Source organism: Anabrus simplex, chromosome 7, assembly GCF_040414725.1.
Source record: "Anabrus simplex isolate iqAnaSimp1 chromosome 7, ASM4041472v1, whole genome shotgun sequence".
NCBI classification, from domain to species: Eukaryota; Metazoa; Arthropoda; class Insecta; order Orthoptera; family Tettigoniidae; genus Anabrus; species Anabrus simplex.
The window spans coordinates 270,276,318-270,295,045 of record NC_090271.1 but is presented as its reverse complement, the minus strand read 5'-3'; the positions used below and the strand labels follow the sequence as shown (position 1 = coordinate 270,295,045).

At 36.7% G+C, this 18,728-nt stretch overlaps 1 protein-coding gene across 1 annotated transcript in view; it reads right to left on the bottom strand.

Moving 5' to 3' along the window:
* The window catches only part of LOC136877810 (protein CEPU-1), a 780,334-nt gene that overhangs the window by 3,873 nt on the left and 757,733 nt on the right, over nucleotides 1-18,728 (bottom strand). The window contains exons 8-9 of the mRNA XM_068228540.1: nucleotides 12,319-12,363; nucleotides 3,520-3,643 (exon numbers count right to left, since the gene is read on the bottom strand). Of these exons, the coding sequence (XP_068084641.1) occupies nucleotides 3,528-3,643; nucleotides 12,319-12,363 (161 nt within the window). The 3' untranslated portion in view covers nucleotides 3,520-3,527. The remainder of the gene's footprint in view (nucleotides 1-3,519; nucleotides 3,644-12,318; nucleotides 12,364-18,728) is intronic.

The following is an 18,728-nucleotide window of genomic DNA, read 5'->3' as shown; positions in this document are numbered from 1 at the left end:
TTTTATAATGCACTAATGACTAAAACCGAAGAATGCCCCTCTCAAATAAAGCAACCATTACAGAAATTTCTACTTAAAGAATCTTAACTGAAGAAGAGTTATGATGTTCTTCAAATGATGCTATATATCCCCCATAACTTCTACTATTTTGGTAAAAATGTCTTCTACTTTCGAATATATGAGCATTAGTTGTTTATTATACCTATTTGTGGGTTGGTGTTCGTGAACTTAAGTCGTCTGTTTCTAAGTTGCCACAAGTCTCAGTTCTATTCAAACCAACTAACCAGTGCCCAGCTCGCTCTATAAACACTGGTAATCTTCGACCGTATGTAGCTACCTGAATCTTTAATTGTGTGGCGATAGGTGAAATTTTACTCACTGGAGACCAAGGAAGAGCTGGGGAGACATGTAAGGTAGGCGACAAGATTTCATCTAACTTGTGAATTTATTTGCATGTCTGTCTGTCTATATCGGTCCCTCAATCCTGAGGATCGCGATCTCTGAAGATATTCGTTTGTACCCATTTCCATCCTCCACGGTCTTCTGCTATACGGTTAGATTGTTTGAACGATGTCTTCGTTGCTTGTTTTGTGCCATCTGTCCAGCGTATAGGTGCCCGCCCACGCTACCTCTTTCCAGGCACGCATCCCAAGATTGTATGCTTTTCAAGGCTTCCTTCTCCACGACGCATAATATGACCAAAGAATTGGAGAATCCTCTGTTGACATTTTGCCGATAACCTGGTACAGCTCTTTGAGGATGGATTCGTTGGTTCGAAATGATGTCCAAGGAATGCGAAGCATTCTTCTCCAGCACCACATCTCGAATAAGTTGATCTTATTCAAATCTGAAGCTCGTAAAGTCCAGGTTTCAGCTCCATAGAGGAAGATAGAGAATACCAATGTCTGTACTAATCTCATCTTTAGCTTTACAGAAATGGATCGATCCTTCCAAATATGAGATAACCTGGACATGATATTGTTGGCCATGGCAATCCTTCTCCTGATCTCTATTTCACAGCTGTTGTTGCTAGTTATAATGGTACCCAGTTACAACATTTTTGAAACCATTTCCATTTCGCTTAAGGCACTGAGTTCATTTAGATTGCCAGGCCGATCAACTACCATAATTTTTGTTTTTAGCATGTTGATCTGCAAACCCAAACTGATGCTCTAAGTTCTGACACGGTCTAAAAGCTCTGTCATTTCTGCCTCATCCATGGCAATCAATATAGTGTCATTTGCATGTGGCGACGGGAAAATGATGGCGTTCCCCTGTAGCATGAAACAGTCCGGCTGCGCTAGGTTTATCTTCGATTTAGTATAGAGCCTCTTAATATTCTGTTAACATGTAATATGTAGGTTTCTAGGTTGTTTACGGACAGAGTATAGTCACCCTAGTGGCTGTCATATAATTTACTAAGGACGTACGAGTGTTGACCCTCGTTTCCTTTGATCACTTTTCTTTTAGTGACTAAGATTCTCTAACTTATAAAATGTTCTATCTCGCATTTCGGTTATTAACATTTTCTTTCTTGTCTTAGACACCAATGTAGTATGATTTATCCTCTGTCTAACCGAACCTTCTTCCCCATAAGGGTTCATGGCAAGTCATGTGACAGGATTGCTTGCCGGGAGGGGGGGGTTCAGCAACCCATACCTATTCATTCTTGGCCTTTCTATTAACCTTTTGTTATTTCAGACTGTAGCAAGCTGTCGCGCTGGTAAATTCGATCATCGTGTGTCGTAAACTGAACACAGGGTTTCTCTCGTAATAATAATATAAATAATTTTTACGTACCACTATCTATTTTACTGTTTTCGGAGACGCCAAGGAGCCAGAAGCGTATCCAGCAGGAGTTCATTTAGGTGCCTGTAATTCTACCGACACGATCCTGGCAGATTTGAGCACCTTTAAATTCTAGTGGACTGAGCCAGGATCGAACCTGTCAACTTGGAGTCAGAAGGTCAGCGCTTTACCGTCTGAGCTACCCAACCCGTCAGCTTTCTCTCGTCTTGTCATCCATTTTTATGCCTTATTGAGGATTATTTCCAATCCTACAAGATACACTCAACGGAATAAATTTTTGGTTTCTGGTGACTTCAACGCGAAAGTAAGGAAAAGTGCAGCAGCTTAACTGAATGTCGGAGCGTTCGGATTAGGGATAAGGAATGAAAGAACAGAAATCTTCTATTAAAATGACCCCTCCATAATGAATACCATATTCCGAAACAACTCTGGAAGTCTGTCTGTATATATGTCCCAGGAAGGCAATCCGAGATCAGAATGACTACACGCCGATCAGAATGAGGCGGGGGACTTCCACGAAAAACGTTCCATGGTTTCCAATTTTTACACCAGGCGAATGCCGGGATTGTACCATAATTTATACCCCTGTCTCTTCCTTGCCACAGCTATTCCTTCCCTAACCCAGCGTCTCCATAAGAGCCATCTGTGACGGTGCAATGTAAAGCAAACTGTTAAAAAACTAAGAACAATATATTTGAAATCAATGTGCAGAGTTTAATGATTCTAACTTAAATATATCCAAGTCACAGAGAATTATAAAAATTAATTAATTTTCGTGCACGTCTCCCCCTTAATGAGAACTCAGATAAAAAATATGTGACGTCATCAGAAATTTTATAAAACAGGTGGGGGGTGAGCTTAACATAACTCCAAGCACAATGATTCTTATTGATTAGTTTAAACAATACTGTAGTCTATAATATTACGAATTTAATAATTCTATTTATTGTTCAATCTTCCTGCAATTGCAGGTTGACACAGACAAAGAGTAACAAATATGAATCAGGCTTTAAGGCATTCTAGAGGGGGGAACAACTGTCTCCCCTTGCATCCTCTCCCCTGCCTACGCCCCTGCCTATAATATCAGATTTTCTAAGAGTCCCGTGTTTGTGACACACACCCCACAGCGTATGAGTCCATGGGAGCAAGAGGCTCCTTCGGATATCACGCAGTATTACTGAACATTGTCATAGTTAACTATATTCTGAATCCGTTTATTGGAGGACTCGAAGCGTTACAAGATGGAAACAATCCAAGAATCTCAAGGAGGAAAGGTAAAAATACATGTGTGTTTACGAAGGTTAATGGAATACTCATTCCCAAGACATAATTTTACGGAGAAATTGTAATATAACGGAACCTGTCGTCGTTGCCGGGACGAAACCTCCTATGTGTTAATATTTTTGGAGATATACTGACCCACAGCACATACGTTATGAAGAGCGAGAATGCCTTGACAACTGCCACACAATATTGCACCTTAGATGACAGAATCCTACCGGCCAAAGTTCTAAGCTAAAATATTTCACATAGGAGGATTTGTCCCGGCAACGACGATATGCTGATATTTAACTCCGAATATCAATTAACATTATTCGTAGCAAATTCCCACTAATTCACTAACAACAATTCTGCAAAGATTATTTCACAAATCCTACCTCACCATGTATTTTAAAACAATATCCCTAGCAATCACTTCAAATTTCTCACCTCAACGTCTAGGAGCACGTGACAAGAAGAAACAGCGCCGCCATACCGACGAGAGGCGACACTCCCAATGTAGAGCCGTCTCCAGTACTCTGTGCAATCACCTCCATGTCCCGGACCTCTGGTTCTGTACAACAAAAGCATGTATTAGTAATTTACTTATTAATGGAACAAGGAATATTTCACACCATGCAAATTCTAAAATATTTGGTTATTGTAACAATAGATATTAACGCCCATACTATTAATGTTTTGATTTGTACTTTTAGAGTACAAAACACCGAATATGGAAGCCTTTTGGATTTATATATTGTTAAATGAAATTAATTACTGGAAAATTTATTGTGGTATTCTATATACAATATTGAGCTATTAGTGACTAATTGTACTGTTTAACCGACTGTATTATCGCAGTGTTACAGTTTTGGAAATTTACATGCGAATTTGTTTGTGAGTGCGATGTAATTAATACGCTACACCATTTCGATGACTTTCTTTTAAAACCTCGTATGTCTGAATTCCCTTCCTACTCATTATATTCCGTAAGACTGGTCACACCTCCCAGCAACGTATTTATATCCTGTCCATCAGAATAATTTTCGTTGTGTTCACTTTCCTATGCTAAAGTGTAAAAGAAAATAGACCTTACCTTACCGTATAGTAGGGATGTTGTTTTCAAGGCTAAATTACGCACTCCTACAGAACAATGTGTTTCAGGTTCATTTTCCCTTACATATCGGCATAGAAAAATGAACGCCACGAAAATTGTTCTGACGGACTGCATATAAATATATGGCTGAGCGGTGTGACCAGTCTTGAGGAATATAATTGGTAGAAAGAGCATTGAGACATACGAGGTTTTAAAAGAAAGCCATCGATTTGTAATGGAATATTTAACTTCCATTTAAAAAATAAACAATTTTGACATTATGTTCCGTAAATTCGATATGAATTCCAGTGCGTTTCATATTAATTATTATGACATGTCCGGCTCCATGCCTAAATGATTAGCGATCTGGCCTTTGGCAACTGGGATCGCGGGTTCGATTCCCGGCAGGTTCGGGAATTTTAACCATGAGTGGTTAATTTCTCGGGCACGGGAGCTGGATGTATGTGTTGTCTTCATCATCATTTCATCCTCATCACGACCCGCAGGTTGCCTACGGGAGTCAAATCGAAAGACCTGCACCTGACGAGCCAAAAATGTCCTCGGACACTCCCGACACTAAAAGCCATACGCCATTTCATTATGAAATGCTATTATAATACTTTAATTCACAGTGAAACGTATGGCGTCTATAAAGTTTCACACTACTCTTCACGAGTTCCCTTGCCTCCTGACAACTTTTTTGGCGCAGACTTACGTTCCTCAGCAATGAGTACATGGATACAAGAAATTTAAAACGCTCTTACTGCTTTGATTGAACGCATGTATCGTCCATAATATTTAACTTACGGTTATGATTCATGTCTCCATTGACAGAAAAGAGAGAATGCTACTTGTTGAAAAACAAAAATTGAAAATGTGAAATGTAATTTTCATGAAATAGCGCTTCAAATTAAAGAAACATTTGTGTTAAATATGCGAGGTCACACTCACGCTCACTTATAATAAGATGGCGCTGTGTTGACTTGTGTGCTCAGTTGGAGGTTAGCTGAATGACAGTTTAATAAGTAAGCCTATAAAACACTCAAAACCCTGTGGCCGTTACTGTAGTGACAGCCTACCGCCAGTTTTCTCATTTCTTTTTCCTCCCGTAGATTCCACTTCAAAGCTTGCTTCACAACAGCTGATACTTCGCCTTGCCTCAGGGTGTGCCCAAACCATTTCCATCTACTCCGCTACTCCGCTATTGGTCACTCAGTAGTTTAGATTTACTCTGCTTCAAATGTGTTGTTTTATTTTTGATCTTTTCTCATACTGGATAAATTTTTCCTTCTTTTTCTTCTGTTATCATGTAACTTCATGTTTAGATTATAATTCCTTATAATATCTTTAATGGGCTTATATATCGTATTATAAATTATGCTTACATTTAATTGTGTATGTAGATATAAATAATAATAATAATAATAATAATAATAATAATAATAATAATAATAATAATAATAATAATAATAATGTTTTGATATAACAGTAATAATAGTATCATTATTATACCATTCCTCCATTTTCCAGGAAATGAGACGAAGATACGACGAAGAACAGCCTCAACGCTAGCTGATGGTATGATCGTCTCGCAAATTTCCAAGTAGCCGCCTAGGTAGTCAACATAATATGGTAGTAGGCCTACCTCGTTAAGAAGAAAAATGGAATGGAAAAACACTATCTATACACTAACATAATTTATACAAACGTTGACAATTTTAACCTCCTTCGTCACGTTAAATTTCATTTACAACTACATATGTATATCCTATCGTATGATCATCGATATATATATTATGGTATCTCTAATTAATTTTGAATCTCGAATTGCTAGTTTTTTAAAATCACGGACCCACCATTGAATTATCTGTGCAAAATTAAAAAAATTACTCAACAATGATATAGTCAAAGGATGTGCTCAAAGACAAAAGACCAATATTGCTGTTTTAGAATGTTCAGATCTTATACGAGCAAAAATACTGGGAGATGGTTCCGTTGTAGAGCAAGGTAACCTTCTTCATCTGCCTTTCTTGCTTGCATTCTTTCGTACCTGTATGGAAGGTATAGAAACTACGAAAAAGACCATGCTAAGAAAATTCTGAATAGATACTATTCTTATGTTTTAAAAACAGTGACTCTTTCTAAGATATATTCGGGTCAAAGTTAAGTGTCCTATCATCAGCTGTGAGAAGATTATCGAACGTCACAAACGTCATTCGGGTGCCTTTCCGCCAACTTTTTTCTCTTGGATTTTCAACGGAATATATTCTTGAATAACGTTGCATGATAAATGTTATGGACACTATTTAATCATCGAAATATTTGCAACAGTTTCATCGGAAATGAATTATTATCTACCCGAGCTACAATCAACTTCTGTCAAGATACAAACAGGAAAATACATGATAATATGAACAAATCAAGAAAACCTTAAAACGGAAGAAGCGAATTTTGGTGGTGGTGATGATGATAAGGAAGACGACAAAATCTAGTATTCATTAATTACTGACATACTGTAACATCTACTTCCATCGACGAACGGATGTAATAAGCTCAACGCACAGTAACCTATTCTAATGTTCGCGTAGTATTTAAATTGAAATAAAGCGTGTATTTATTTACACACGACTCTAACAAACACAGTATATGTCATATTAAGTTTTCAGTAACGTGATCTAGCAAAACATAATCTCATAAACAACTAGGCATAAATCAATACAGATTAACAAACTTTTCTAAGAGCAAGACAACAGCATTTTTCTAATTTAATCATCGTAGAAATGTGTTTATTTAGAGAATAGTGGAACCGCAGATATCTTAGTCACAGCATTCTTACGTTCAAATTAGTTCCACTCTTTCTTTTTTTTAGACGAACACACCAATTTTTAACTCAAGACGTACACAGATGAAATAGGTTATCGTAACTCCTGAAAAATACTAGGACCCTTTCTATTTAGAACAAAAATAAGTGCTAGTATGAAAATATTTACATAAAATGAGAAAAATCAAAGAGCATTAATGATTTACATCTTTAGTAAACATACACTTATTTTCCGTTTTTAACGTTGCTAATTAACTACACAGCGGTTTTTACTTTAATGTAAACTCATAAAACACAATTCAATTCTTGAAGTATTTAGTAACAAAACACTATTACATGGATTAATAAAATGCTCGAATTCACAGCGTGTGGGAGAAGAGGAAGAGAGCACATGCATATATTAGAGACAAGGGTAGAAAAGCAGTCTGAATTAAATTAAGTAAGAAGCTAGCTAAGTGTGGAACACAACATGGCGAAATTAAACAACCAGCAGCTGGTTGTTGGTGGTGCAACTGACAAGAATCAATACGTTCAAGATACAACTCTAATGTTACAAAGTCCAATATATCATGCTTATAATAAAAATATAATTTAATATATTATATAGTTTACAGCCCTTCACAACTCACAACATTGTCTCTCAACATATTTGCGTTATGGAACTCTATAAATGTACCTTTCCTTTGTCTCTCTTCAATATCGATTTATGGTGCGATAATGCATTGCAGGAGGCCATAACACTTAGAGTATTTACAAGGCTATTTTACTTTATTTTATTTACTTTTACGTGTTATATAATAAATTATTTTGTTAGTACTTTCAAATAGTATGAATAGAATAAATATTCATGTTCTGATCAATAATTTTCACTGTGCTCTGTTGAGGATAAATTTATTTCATTACGAATTTGGATGCGTAACTTTAATTTTACCAACTTGTGACTAGTCGAACGAAGATGCTTCATAGCTCAAGTGAATTTCCTACTACCTATTTTTTTCTATTTCCAGGGTGGATCATTTCTTTTTTTTTCTTATGAATATTGTGTACAGCTTGCATTCATTCACGAGTCAATTTTAGCTGCCTGGGGTGATTATTTCGGATCGAAGGAAACAAGCATGGTTAACTGGTCATAGGTGGCACTGGTCAGACTGTTCTACTCTTCGCTGCCATCGCAAAATAGTGAAAAGTGGTATGAGAATGTTACATGCTAGGATGGACGGGTTTAAGGCAATATAAAAATAAATATTCAACGAACTGTGGAGTCAAAACTGTGGAAACAAATCATATGAAAGAAAAGAGTTAGTAACGTGTTCGCTTCAGTTTTTCATTTTGCACGGCCTGCCATTGATCTGTATTTATCTACGCATTTCCACTACCCGAATACGAATGCAAAGAAAACCATGTTTATTTATTATTGCTGAAGGCAATTTAGAATTTCTTATTAAGCAAAACATTATAAAATATCATATATTTTCTCGTGAATATAAGTTAAAAACGTAATTTTGTAATTGCAGTGTGATCAATTTGATAGCCTAAATAACCATTTATTTACTGTTAATTTATTTTAAACAGAAGGGCTTACGATGAGGAATAATTCTATTTATTGCTTCTGAAGTATTCTTCTTTATCTCTATCTTCTGAGCATTTTTCATACAATACCTTCGCCCAGACATCAATTTAGACAAATAGGGGCAAGTTCAAAACCATGACTAATTACATCTTACGCTTCACCCCCTCACCACTCAGCCATCCTCTCTTCTAAATTTCATATAACACTGCTATATTTTTGAACTTATTTTTAAATAACACTCATTTGTTAGTAAATGTAATTCATTTGTGCTCATATATATTACTTTCTGCCGTCATGAAAACCCGAAACTATTTGAATTTGAACAAAGAATAAGTCAGCTGGATGAAAACATGCTTTTTTGTAAATTTCCTGCATCTAATTAACTCAGTAAATGTTTAAAATGTGCTGCATCGTTCACAAGAAAATAATACAGCATATTTCGCAACTCCTTGCGAGTCCGCCCCCGTGGTGTGGGGGGCAACGCGTCCGCTTGTCACCCGGCGGCCCCGGGTTCGATTTTCGGCTGGGTCAGGGGTTTTTAATTGTAATGATTAATATCCCTGGCCTGGGGACTGGAGACTGGGTGTTTGTGACGTCCTTAATCTTCCTTTCCTCACACACATCATTCTATATTACCGCCATTCCAATTACACGCAGGTTCATACAATATGGTGCCAGTAGGGGAAAAAGATCCGCATGGGTCGACGCCCCGAACAAATTGCATTTTTTTAACTCTTTGCGAACCTTCTAGAATGTTTCATGACTAATCCGCCGATATTATAAGGTCATTCTATTGTCATGTTCTTTAATATTCTCAGACGGAGGAGGATAAATGACTAATTTTACATTATCCTCCCCATAGGCATAAGTCTGAATGTGTCAGATATTGTGACTGACCATTCTAGAGCACCTCTCCACCAATCCATATTCCAGGAAATTTTGTGTCCAGCCACTGTCGCACAGGTGCTGAATATCAAAAGCGATAATACAAATTACCAAGACGAAAGAAAACAAAATATATGAGAACAAATAAATGCTCTTTAAAAAATAAGTATAATAAAAATATACGAGTGTCATTCGAATTTTCGAACAGAGGAGGTTGGAGTGGAAGTTAAAACGCAATTAACCTTGGTTTTAAACTTCGCCCTCATTGATGTTCTGTAATTTAATGTATATTATATAAATAATTATTTAGGCTGAGAAGTTTTGAGAAGAATATTCCGTATAGTTTCATTAATTAAACATTTATCTTTATTCAAAAGTTCTCCCCTCCCCGTCTCTATATTTACAGTATATATTATTTCTATGCTTTCGTATTTATTTTGAGATAGAAATCAATTATTCAATAGTTATGTTTACTATCACAGTTGTTCCATTATCCCCTTACGTAAAATACATTTAAATATTAATTTATATCCTTTTTAAATTAAAAATTGTATTTATAGTGATTTTTTAACGTATATCAAAGTTCTGTTAATTCCGTCGAGACTCTGAACCAGGGTAAATTTAGTCACCGGAAAGCCGTTTTCCAGTGCTCCCACATTTGACGCAACCCTCTCGTTACGACCAGCGTCCTTAAGTAGAGGAACATGAGTCACCTTGAAAAGGAACATTATAATGTATCCAAACGCTCGTAATATGTACAAAATGTGCATTAAGAATGGCATGGGCCAACTCGATTGAAGAAGATAATAGTATTCATGTAGACCGAGGAGTACGAAAAATATAAAAACCCATATCACGATTTGCATCAAATATGTTTTGAAAATCCTAGTTCGTAGAGAAAGGTGAAGAAAAATGAACTATTCCCTCAAAGTATGGTAGGAAATTGCAATGACAAACAAAATCCATAAATTTTATATTTTTAATATTTTTAAAAGACCCAGCAAATAACTTCACAGTTTTGTAGCCTAAAACAAATAAAATAGACTGATTCTGGAATTCGTAATGAAGTAGTAAAATGGATGATTCCCCCTCATTTATTTAAGGAGTCAAAGGTAGTTCGATAAGAACGAGTTACGAAGCATCATTCAAATCTATCATTTTAAAGCATTTTGTCCGCATTAAAGGTGAAAGATACCATCGGGTTTGAAGTTCGATAAGCTTCTGACATTTAAATGACACTGGTCACGGCATTCCGTCAAGATACAGCGTTAACGAGTGTTTCTTGTTAGAAGGGTTTTCACAATACTCATTATACTAATCAAACATGAGATAATCTTCTCTAAAAACTTGTTCTTGAATATCAGCGTTTTTACTTCATTTTCCGTTGATTCAAAGCATGGCGAGTGAAACACAGCACCTGGCCACATTGCAATAATCATGATCTGGTTTCTGTTCATTGGACGATTCAAGCATTTACTGTGGAAGTTTCTACTTAATAATTTACTGCCTAATTGAAAGTAAGGAATAAGCTAATACATGTGCTATGAACGGTGCTAAGATTTCAAAAATTGTAATTAATAAGGAAATATCATATCAATCTACCAAATAGGTAATCAAATTATTTTAAAAAAATATCACCATAATGCTGTGGTTGCCAAAATATCCCAGAAGGCATGGAAGGAAGCAATCTTCAACATTCCATACAGGACACGAAGAGAAGTAGTTGCTGAGTTTCGTCTTGATGTCGGACAAGACATCCTCATCGGTATAGCACTCTTCAGAGGTGGTAGTTCAAATACTTTGGATCCAACAAGAGACGGTGGACAAAAGGCATCTGAAATTCTGAGCTGCTCTAAAATGTAAGAATTACTATGACTGCTATTCGGAAGCTAGGTGACGCAAGGGTCAATGATGAATATCAGTGTACTTTCTACTGGAAATAAAAGTATTTATTTATTTATTTATTTATTTATTTATTTATTTATTTATTTATTTATTTATTTATTTATTTATTTATTCATTTGCTGTGGCTCAGCCATTTTCAAATTTTACAAAGTTTACCTGCAGAAGATGAATACGTATCGTTGGGATATATTTTTCTGTTGCAGAAATTGTTGTATATAACATTCTTAGTTATGTTCTCGTCGGTAGGCGTCCTTGTGCGTCCAGCATGATCGATAAAAGTGTTAACACTGCCCGCATAAATCTGATCCTCATTTCAGTACTGCTCGTAAACAATGTTTCATTGCAAGAATAAATTGCGCAATTCACATCTTGAAATATTGAATGAAGAAATATCTAGCAACTGGGTAAATCTATGACACTTTCCGTTCCGTAAATGAGGTCCACATAGCAAGAGCTCGATACAGGATGATGGAAAATTTCAGATATTTGTAGATTATTGTAATAATGTGACCCCATACTGAAGTCGAAGTCCATCGCAAGGGTGTTATTCAACTTCGACTATTCGACATTTAATCGGATCACAAATCCACTATAATACAATATTAGCAAGGAATTCCGAAAATAACTTCGTAACTCCTTTCTATCTAGGGTGGGGTACAAAATAATTTTTTTGTTCTTTGGATATAATTGATACAGCTGTTCAATCATTAAAATACAATGATAAAATCTGATCCTGTAAACAAATTTCAGATAGAAATATCACAGTGTAAATTAAGGAAATGCTTTCCCTAAGTTATTATAAAAACTAAGACTTGAATGTTCAGCATATACAAGTTAAAATATAATTAAGTACAGAAGATTTTGGTAGTGTAAGAAAAAATTAAAAATGAAAAGCAAATCTTTAGTGAAGAAGAAATAAAAATCAAAGCGAGAGAGAGAGAGAGAGTGAGAGTGAGAAATCTGTGAACTGACCTGCGAAAACTGCGGGTTCGGGTGAGGACTCAAACGGGGGCATCTCTGCGCGGGCGAGCGGACAGGCAGGCGGGCATGTGCGAGGAAAGAGAGAGACAGAGAGAAACAAATGAAACATAAGAGACACAAGCAAGACTCATTCTCACAAATCGAACAAGCAGCTAAGACTACCATTGCCTTCGTTTTGTGATTTTGTATCATGATCTTGAAATATCTGGTTATACTACATAACGAGTAGAAATATATTCCTGAGTTGTTGTTTAATCCAGGCTTAAATAAAATATATCAATCATTTAAAAGTTTGTTTTGTTTTAAAGTCAAATGAACGATGTGAAGTAAACAACAGGATAAAAACTTAACCTCAGTGATTCCAGTTTTTAAAAAAATCGCCTTTCACCAATACATACTCTGAAAAGTATTTGTCAAAAAATATGTATAAAACTATATACATCGCGACTCTGAAATCATATAATCTAATCCAGTTTATTAAAGAAATCCCACAGTGATCCTGATAGTTTTAGTCTTATTCTCAACAGTACTTCATGCTATGGCTGGAATTTACTAACACAGTTCGGCAAGAAACCATTCGCAACTTTAACATCTCCTGAGTCTCCACTAATTTATAGGGATGTTAATTAAGGTACGTTTGTAAAAAAAAAATATAGTACATTTTAAGCGAATATTCATAGAAACGAACGATTCCTTTTTCCCACTAAAGGATTTTTGAGGTGAAAATTCTAAGTTAGAATCGACCGACATTCGAACTTCGACCATACAGGTGAAAATTAAGTGGAGAGTCTAATGCACTGAACACGCTTATACCTGTATGTAGCGCTAATTAACTAATTCTCAGAATGATATACCAATTTGTAATTTATTGATCGTTTCTATTCTGTGAGTAATTCCTAGCACACTTGACTTCTAATTTAGAGTGATTATACATTCAACAGATCTTATAATTCATGTTCAATGTTTGAGAAAAAGGAGTCTTAGAGAAAATGTTCTCTTAATGATCGAACTACTCCAGGCAAATTCCATTCATTTAAATATTTACGTACGCGAAATTCACCTCCTTACTATACTTTTATTCGAACTGTGCCAGTCAGATCGATGATAGACCATGTCTTTGGTTACTTATCAGACTGTAATTGACTTGTAAAATCTCCTGGAATTCCGCTTCTTCGTCGTCGTAGCTATTTTAAATTTCATCCTTAAAAAGGTACGGTGCACAGTTATGTATCACAGAAAAAATGTCTTAATAGAAATTTAAATTACATTTAGGCCCTATTTAATAATCTAATATGTAGTTTTAAAATAATAATATTACCTAAATTATTCGTAAAATATTCTGAACTGATGTCTAATTCAAAACCATGAATAAAATCTCAACTTTACCAACAGTAGTCTTATGAAACATAATTATAACAAATATTTTTCAAGGGTTGCCAGGAAAAAACAGAAAGAATAACAAACACATAAGGTAACAAACATAGCTGGTAGGTGTGACAGGAAAATATGAGCGGACAGCAATTCATTTATAAATCATTCTCATGCTTAATGTTATAAATTATCAGGTCAAAAATACATGTAGGCTATCAGTTGACAAAATATCATAAAATTTCCCATAATATGCAAATATTTCAGAATATCATCTTTCTTAATCAAACATCATTCAATGACAAAAGAAACACAAAACTTATTTTGCTAGGGTAATAATGCATTGAATTTGGATGGCAAGTGGTCATTTTATGTTAAGGAAAAGGTCAGATTCAGTTCGAATTTAGACTAAGTCAGACAGAGGATAAAGAACATTACAGGTTCACCAGATTCATAAAAACGGTCCATGATCTCTTAATCATTGTCTTGATTTCATTGTTTCTCTTCCTGATAATTTGTGTCTTATTGTTTATCTAACATTTAGAGTTTTATTTCAGTGTCAATTATTCTTTTATGTGTTTTACGCTACAACTTCAATTTGAAATAGGTTTTATTTTCAATTTTATTATAATTCGAGTGAAGAGGTACATATTCTTTTCATATCGTAGGACCTCAGGTGATATCAAAGTTAGGTGTGTCTCGGGAAAGAATAAATGTAGGCGCCAGTGAATATAAAGTAGTGGTGAATCGATAGGGAATTAACGGAGGCAATGAGAAAAGGAGTGAATTCAAATGTGTCACCCAACTATCACGGGGAGAAACGGATATCGAGCAGCTGTGTTGCAACAAGTCCTTCGCCATTAGGTAATCAGCAAAGAGAGTCCTCGGACAAAGAAAGAGGGAAAGATTCGTTAAAAAGGAAACCTGGTGGTGGAAGTGGCGAAGAAAAAATATGTGCTTTAAAAATTAATAGATGTTTGTGTACACTCAGAATCACACTTTACACTAGGAATCCAAGATACAAGCCAAGAAAACAATGAGTTTAGCTAAGGATAGAATGCACGCAGTTTTTCATGGTATACTGGAAACAAAACTCGCAAAAAAATTCGGGGAAAATTGAAAAGAAATATTTTGCATATCCAGTGCATCAAGAAGGTATTGTTCACACCAGAAATGAGGAAATAAAATTTTATTCTGTCTTCAGAAGGACTGCAGTCTGTTAAATGAGTAAAGGCAATGCTCAATAATAATAATAATAATAATAATAATAATAATAATAATAATAATTTCTAATGTTGTTGATTTTATGTCTTTTGTAATTTTGAGAAACGTCGAGGTGCCGAGATTTTATCCCAAATGAATTATTTTACGTGTCAGCAAATCTATCGTCAAGAGGCTGACATACTTGAGGATCTTCAAATATCAAGCCGGGATTGAACCCAAGAAACTGGGGTCAGAAAGGCAGCGTGACAGAGTACTGTACAAATCAAGATGACCACTTGCCAACAAAATATATTAATTTAATATTGCACACTGTGTGGTCTTCTTTTCTATTGAAATGATGTGAAGAAGAAAGAGATCAACACATTTGTAAAATTATGACACAAAATACTGACAGATTCTGCAGGATAGAGCAGTATTTTCACGCCTACTCCCACCTTAAAGCACAACACGTTGTTACGAAACTTTGTGTACACATATGCACATAAAGCAAAAACTAACACAATATACTCTGGAATACCAACGTATTTTATATTTAAAAAGTTTTGATTACGTTCTACTAGGCATAGCAGGTGACGACTTAATGTGGAGGCAATCAATCCCGTTACTATTGCAGAGAGATATCATTAGTTGTGTGATACTGAGCTTCAGAGCAACAGAAAAATATGTTTTGGAGACCATTCACGGAATGCGATATCCACACTCCGTCATTTTTTTCGTATTCCTTTGTTCCCTTCAGTTCTTTACTTTTAGTCAATTTAAATATGATAACGTCGTTGTAGCCGCGAAGACCGCTATGTGAAATATTTCAGATTAGAACTTTGTCCACGTACGGTTCAATATTGTGCGAAGAATTTTTCTGATGATATATGTACTGCGGGTCGGTATTTCTCCCATAATATTATCACATAGAGGTTTTCGCAGGCGCAATAACGATATCCTGTGCAAATTCGTATCATTTTCTTCTTATGCTCCTTTAGATGTGTTCATGAAAGGGTAAAAATTGGGCAATATATACAAAGGACACTATTTCTGTGAGCACTTATGATATGTACATGAAGACCTGTAATGGACACTACGATGATAGTTGTCATCATGTACTACTCTACGTAATATCCTAGAATTTACGCAAGCCCCAAAGATACAGAATGTCCATTACGCAGTATATTTTGATACAGTCTAACTGGTCAGCGTAGTGGCCTTCGGTTCCAAGGGACCTGGGTTCGATGACCAGCCAGGAAAGGGATTTTAAGTGCATATAGTTAGACTGGTTGCTTGTGCGCGCCTTTATATACTTCTCTTCACACGCACACTACAATACTAACTACACTGAAATGTGAAGAGAGTGAGCACATCCCTCCACAGAGGATTGGCATCAAAAAGGGTATCCGGCCAGAAAACAGGGCCAAATTTACATCAAGTGCAGACTCTGCTGTAAAACTGAGAAAACGCCAGGAAGAAAAAAAGTATGTAAACGTCATTAAAATCCTTATACTCTAGAAAGTCATGAGAATGAAAGGAGAGAGACGTTAGTAAAACGATAACTACCCCATGGTCAGATTTTGGACACTACCGAAGCCATCTCTTTTCAGTTGCGACATTGTTAATCTATAACTGTTAAGCTCTTCAGTACGCTGAATCTAACTTCGAGTAAATACATTTATAAACTACCTGAAAGAGAAGACATATGGTAACAGTAGTCTATGTCCGACTCGTTGGCTGAATGGTCAGCGTACTGGCCTTCGGTTCAGAGGGTCCCGGGTTCGATTCCCGGCCGGGTCGGGGATTTTAACCTTAATTGGTTAATTCCAATGGCCCGGGGGCTGGGTGTTTGTGATGTCCTCAACATCCCTGCAACTCACACACCACACATAACACTATCCTCCACCACAATAATACGCAGTTTCCTACACGGCAGATGCCGCCCACACTCATCGGAGGGTCTGCCTTACAAGGGCTGCACTTGGCTAAAAATAGCCACACGAAATTATTATTATACAGTAGTCTATTACAGTATTAATTAAGTTGTTTCTTCTTCGCGAGTTAATTGACTTTGAACGTGGGATTATAATTCGCGTACGGCGCATGGGTCATAGCATTGCGGAGATTACACGCGAATTCGGGGTTTCCAAGTCAACAATGTCGATGGTGGATCTTCAATATCGCATAGAGAATGTTACCACCCGCGTAAACCGCCGCAGGCAAAAACCACAAGTATCTGACGAGCGGACATCACGTCGCCTCCGCAGAACCATGCCGGGCGCTCGACGGGCTACTGTGAGTCAGATCACCGCCCAGTTGAATGTTGGGAGCCAGAAACCTATTTCTACTATGACTTTAAGGAGACAACTGTACCACACAGGTTTCACCAGCCCACGACCAACTCGTGTCCCTTTGCTGACACCTCGACACAGAGCTCAACGACGTGAGTGGTTCTACGAAGATCGGTAATGGACCATGGAACAGTGGCGGCGAGTGGTATGGACTGGTGAATCCCAGTTCCAGTTGTATCGAGCTGATGGGCGCTTGAGAGTGTGGTGTATGCCTCATTAAGGTATGGATCATGTGTGTCAACAAGGTTCCAGGCGGGAAGTGAAAGAGTTCTGGTCAGGGCTGCGTTCTCAAGGTTGCAATATGTCCCCAATACCCGGCCGCAGGGAGTACTGACAGGTGCACGTTATGAGGACATTATGCATCCCTTTCTGGTCCTAGAATATCCTGATGGAGATGCCATATTTCAACAGGACAATGTGCCATGTCACAGCACCGTGGTGGTTCTGGAGCACGGCAGTGACGTTACGAGCACGACTGGCCCTCCAGATCCCCCGATCTTAATTCAATTGAGCTATTATGGGACGCTGATGATGCTGATGTACGCTCTATGAACCCCACACCAACTACGCAAGATCAATTGTGGGTAGCAGTGCAAGTTTCGTGGGTCCAGATCCCTCCAGAACGATTCCAACACCTTGTAGAGTTGACGTCTCGCCGCATTGCTGCCGTTTTGAGGGCTCGTGAAGGAGCAACTCGTTATTAACATCACATTCATTGTCTTCCCATGACTTATGACCCCTCAGTGATTTATTCTAGAATACTTTTAATGAAATATTTTTTAAATTTTGCGTGAATTCAGATCCTTTAATTACGTTGCGATACAAATAATATCATATTTTTTAAAGTTTTTCAGAAAAAAATTGCGTATTCCTTTTAGGGAGAGAGAGATTTATTACAGAAATAAATCATCCGTCCTCCAATGAGGGTGACTATTTGGATCCGGAATACAGTTTCAATTTCAATGGTTTAAAAATATCAAAAGATGAACATTTAATCGTTAATACTGTTATCTTCTTTTTTCCAGGGTTAGTGGGGGAGGAATGTAACTCACGTTCTCAGGTATAGGTGGAAATGAATGATTTGCAGCGAGTCCCTCAGTATCTGTATTACTATTTTTTCTAACTCGCAGAATGGAACTTTCAAATTTTGTAGGAAGTTCGATGTCTGACTAGGGAGGGTACCTCTTGCTCCGAAAAGCAGGCCTGTGACAATCCACCGATCAATAGGTATTTTATACTTAGATGAAAGGTAAGGCAAGCACGGAACATAAATAGCTTGCTTTTCTAGATCATTTTGTTCACATTTTCATATATGTATGTTATTTTTCTCCTCTCGCTCCTCTCGTTATCATGAAACCTGTGATAATGTATCGTATTGATATTATGAAATATTTTGTTTCGTTTCATGTGTAATTCACGATTTCATTTCATTTTGTTACACTATGGCAAGCTAACATTGATGCCCAATGACAATGTATT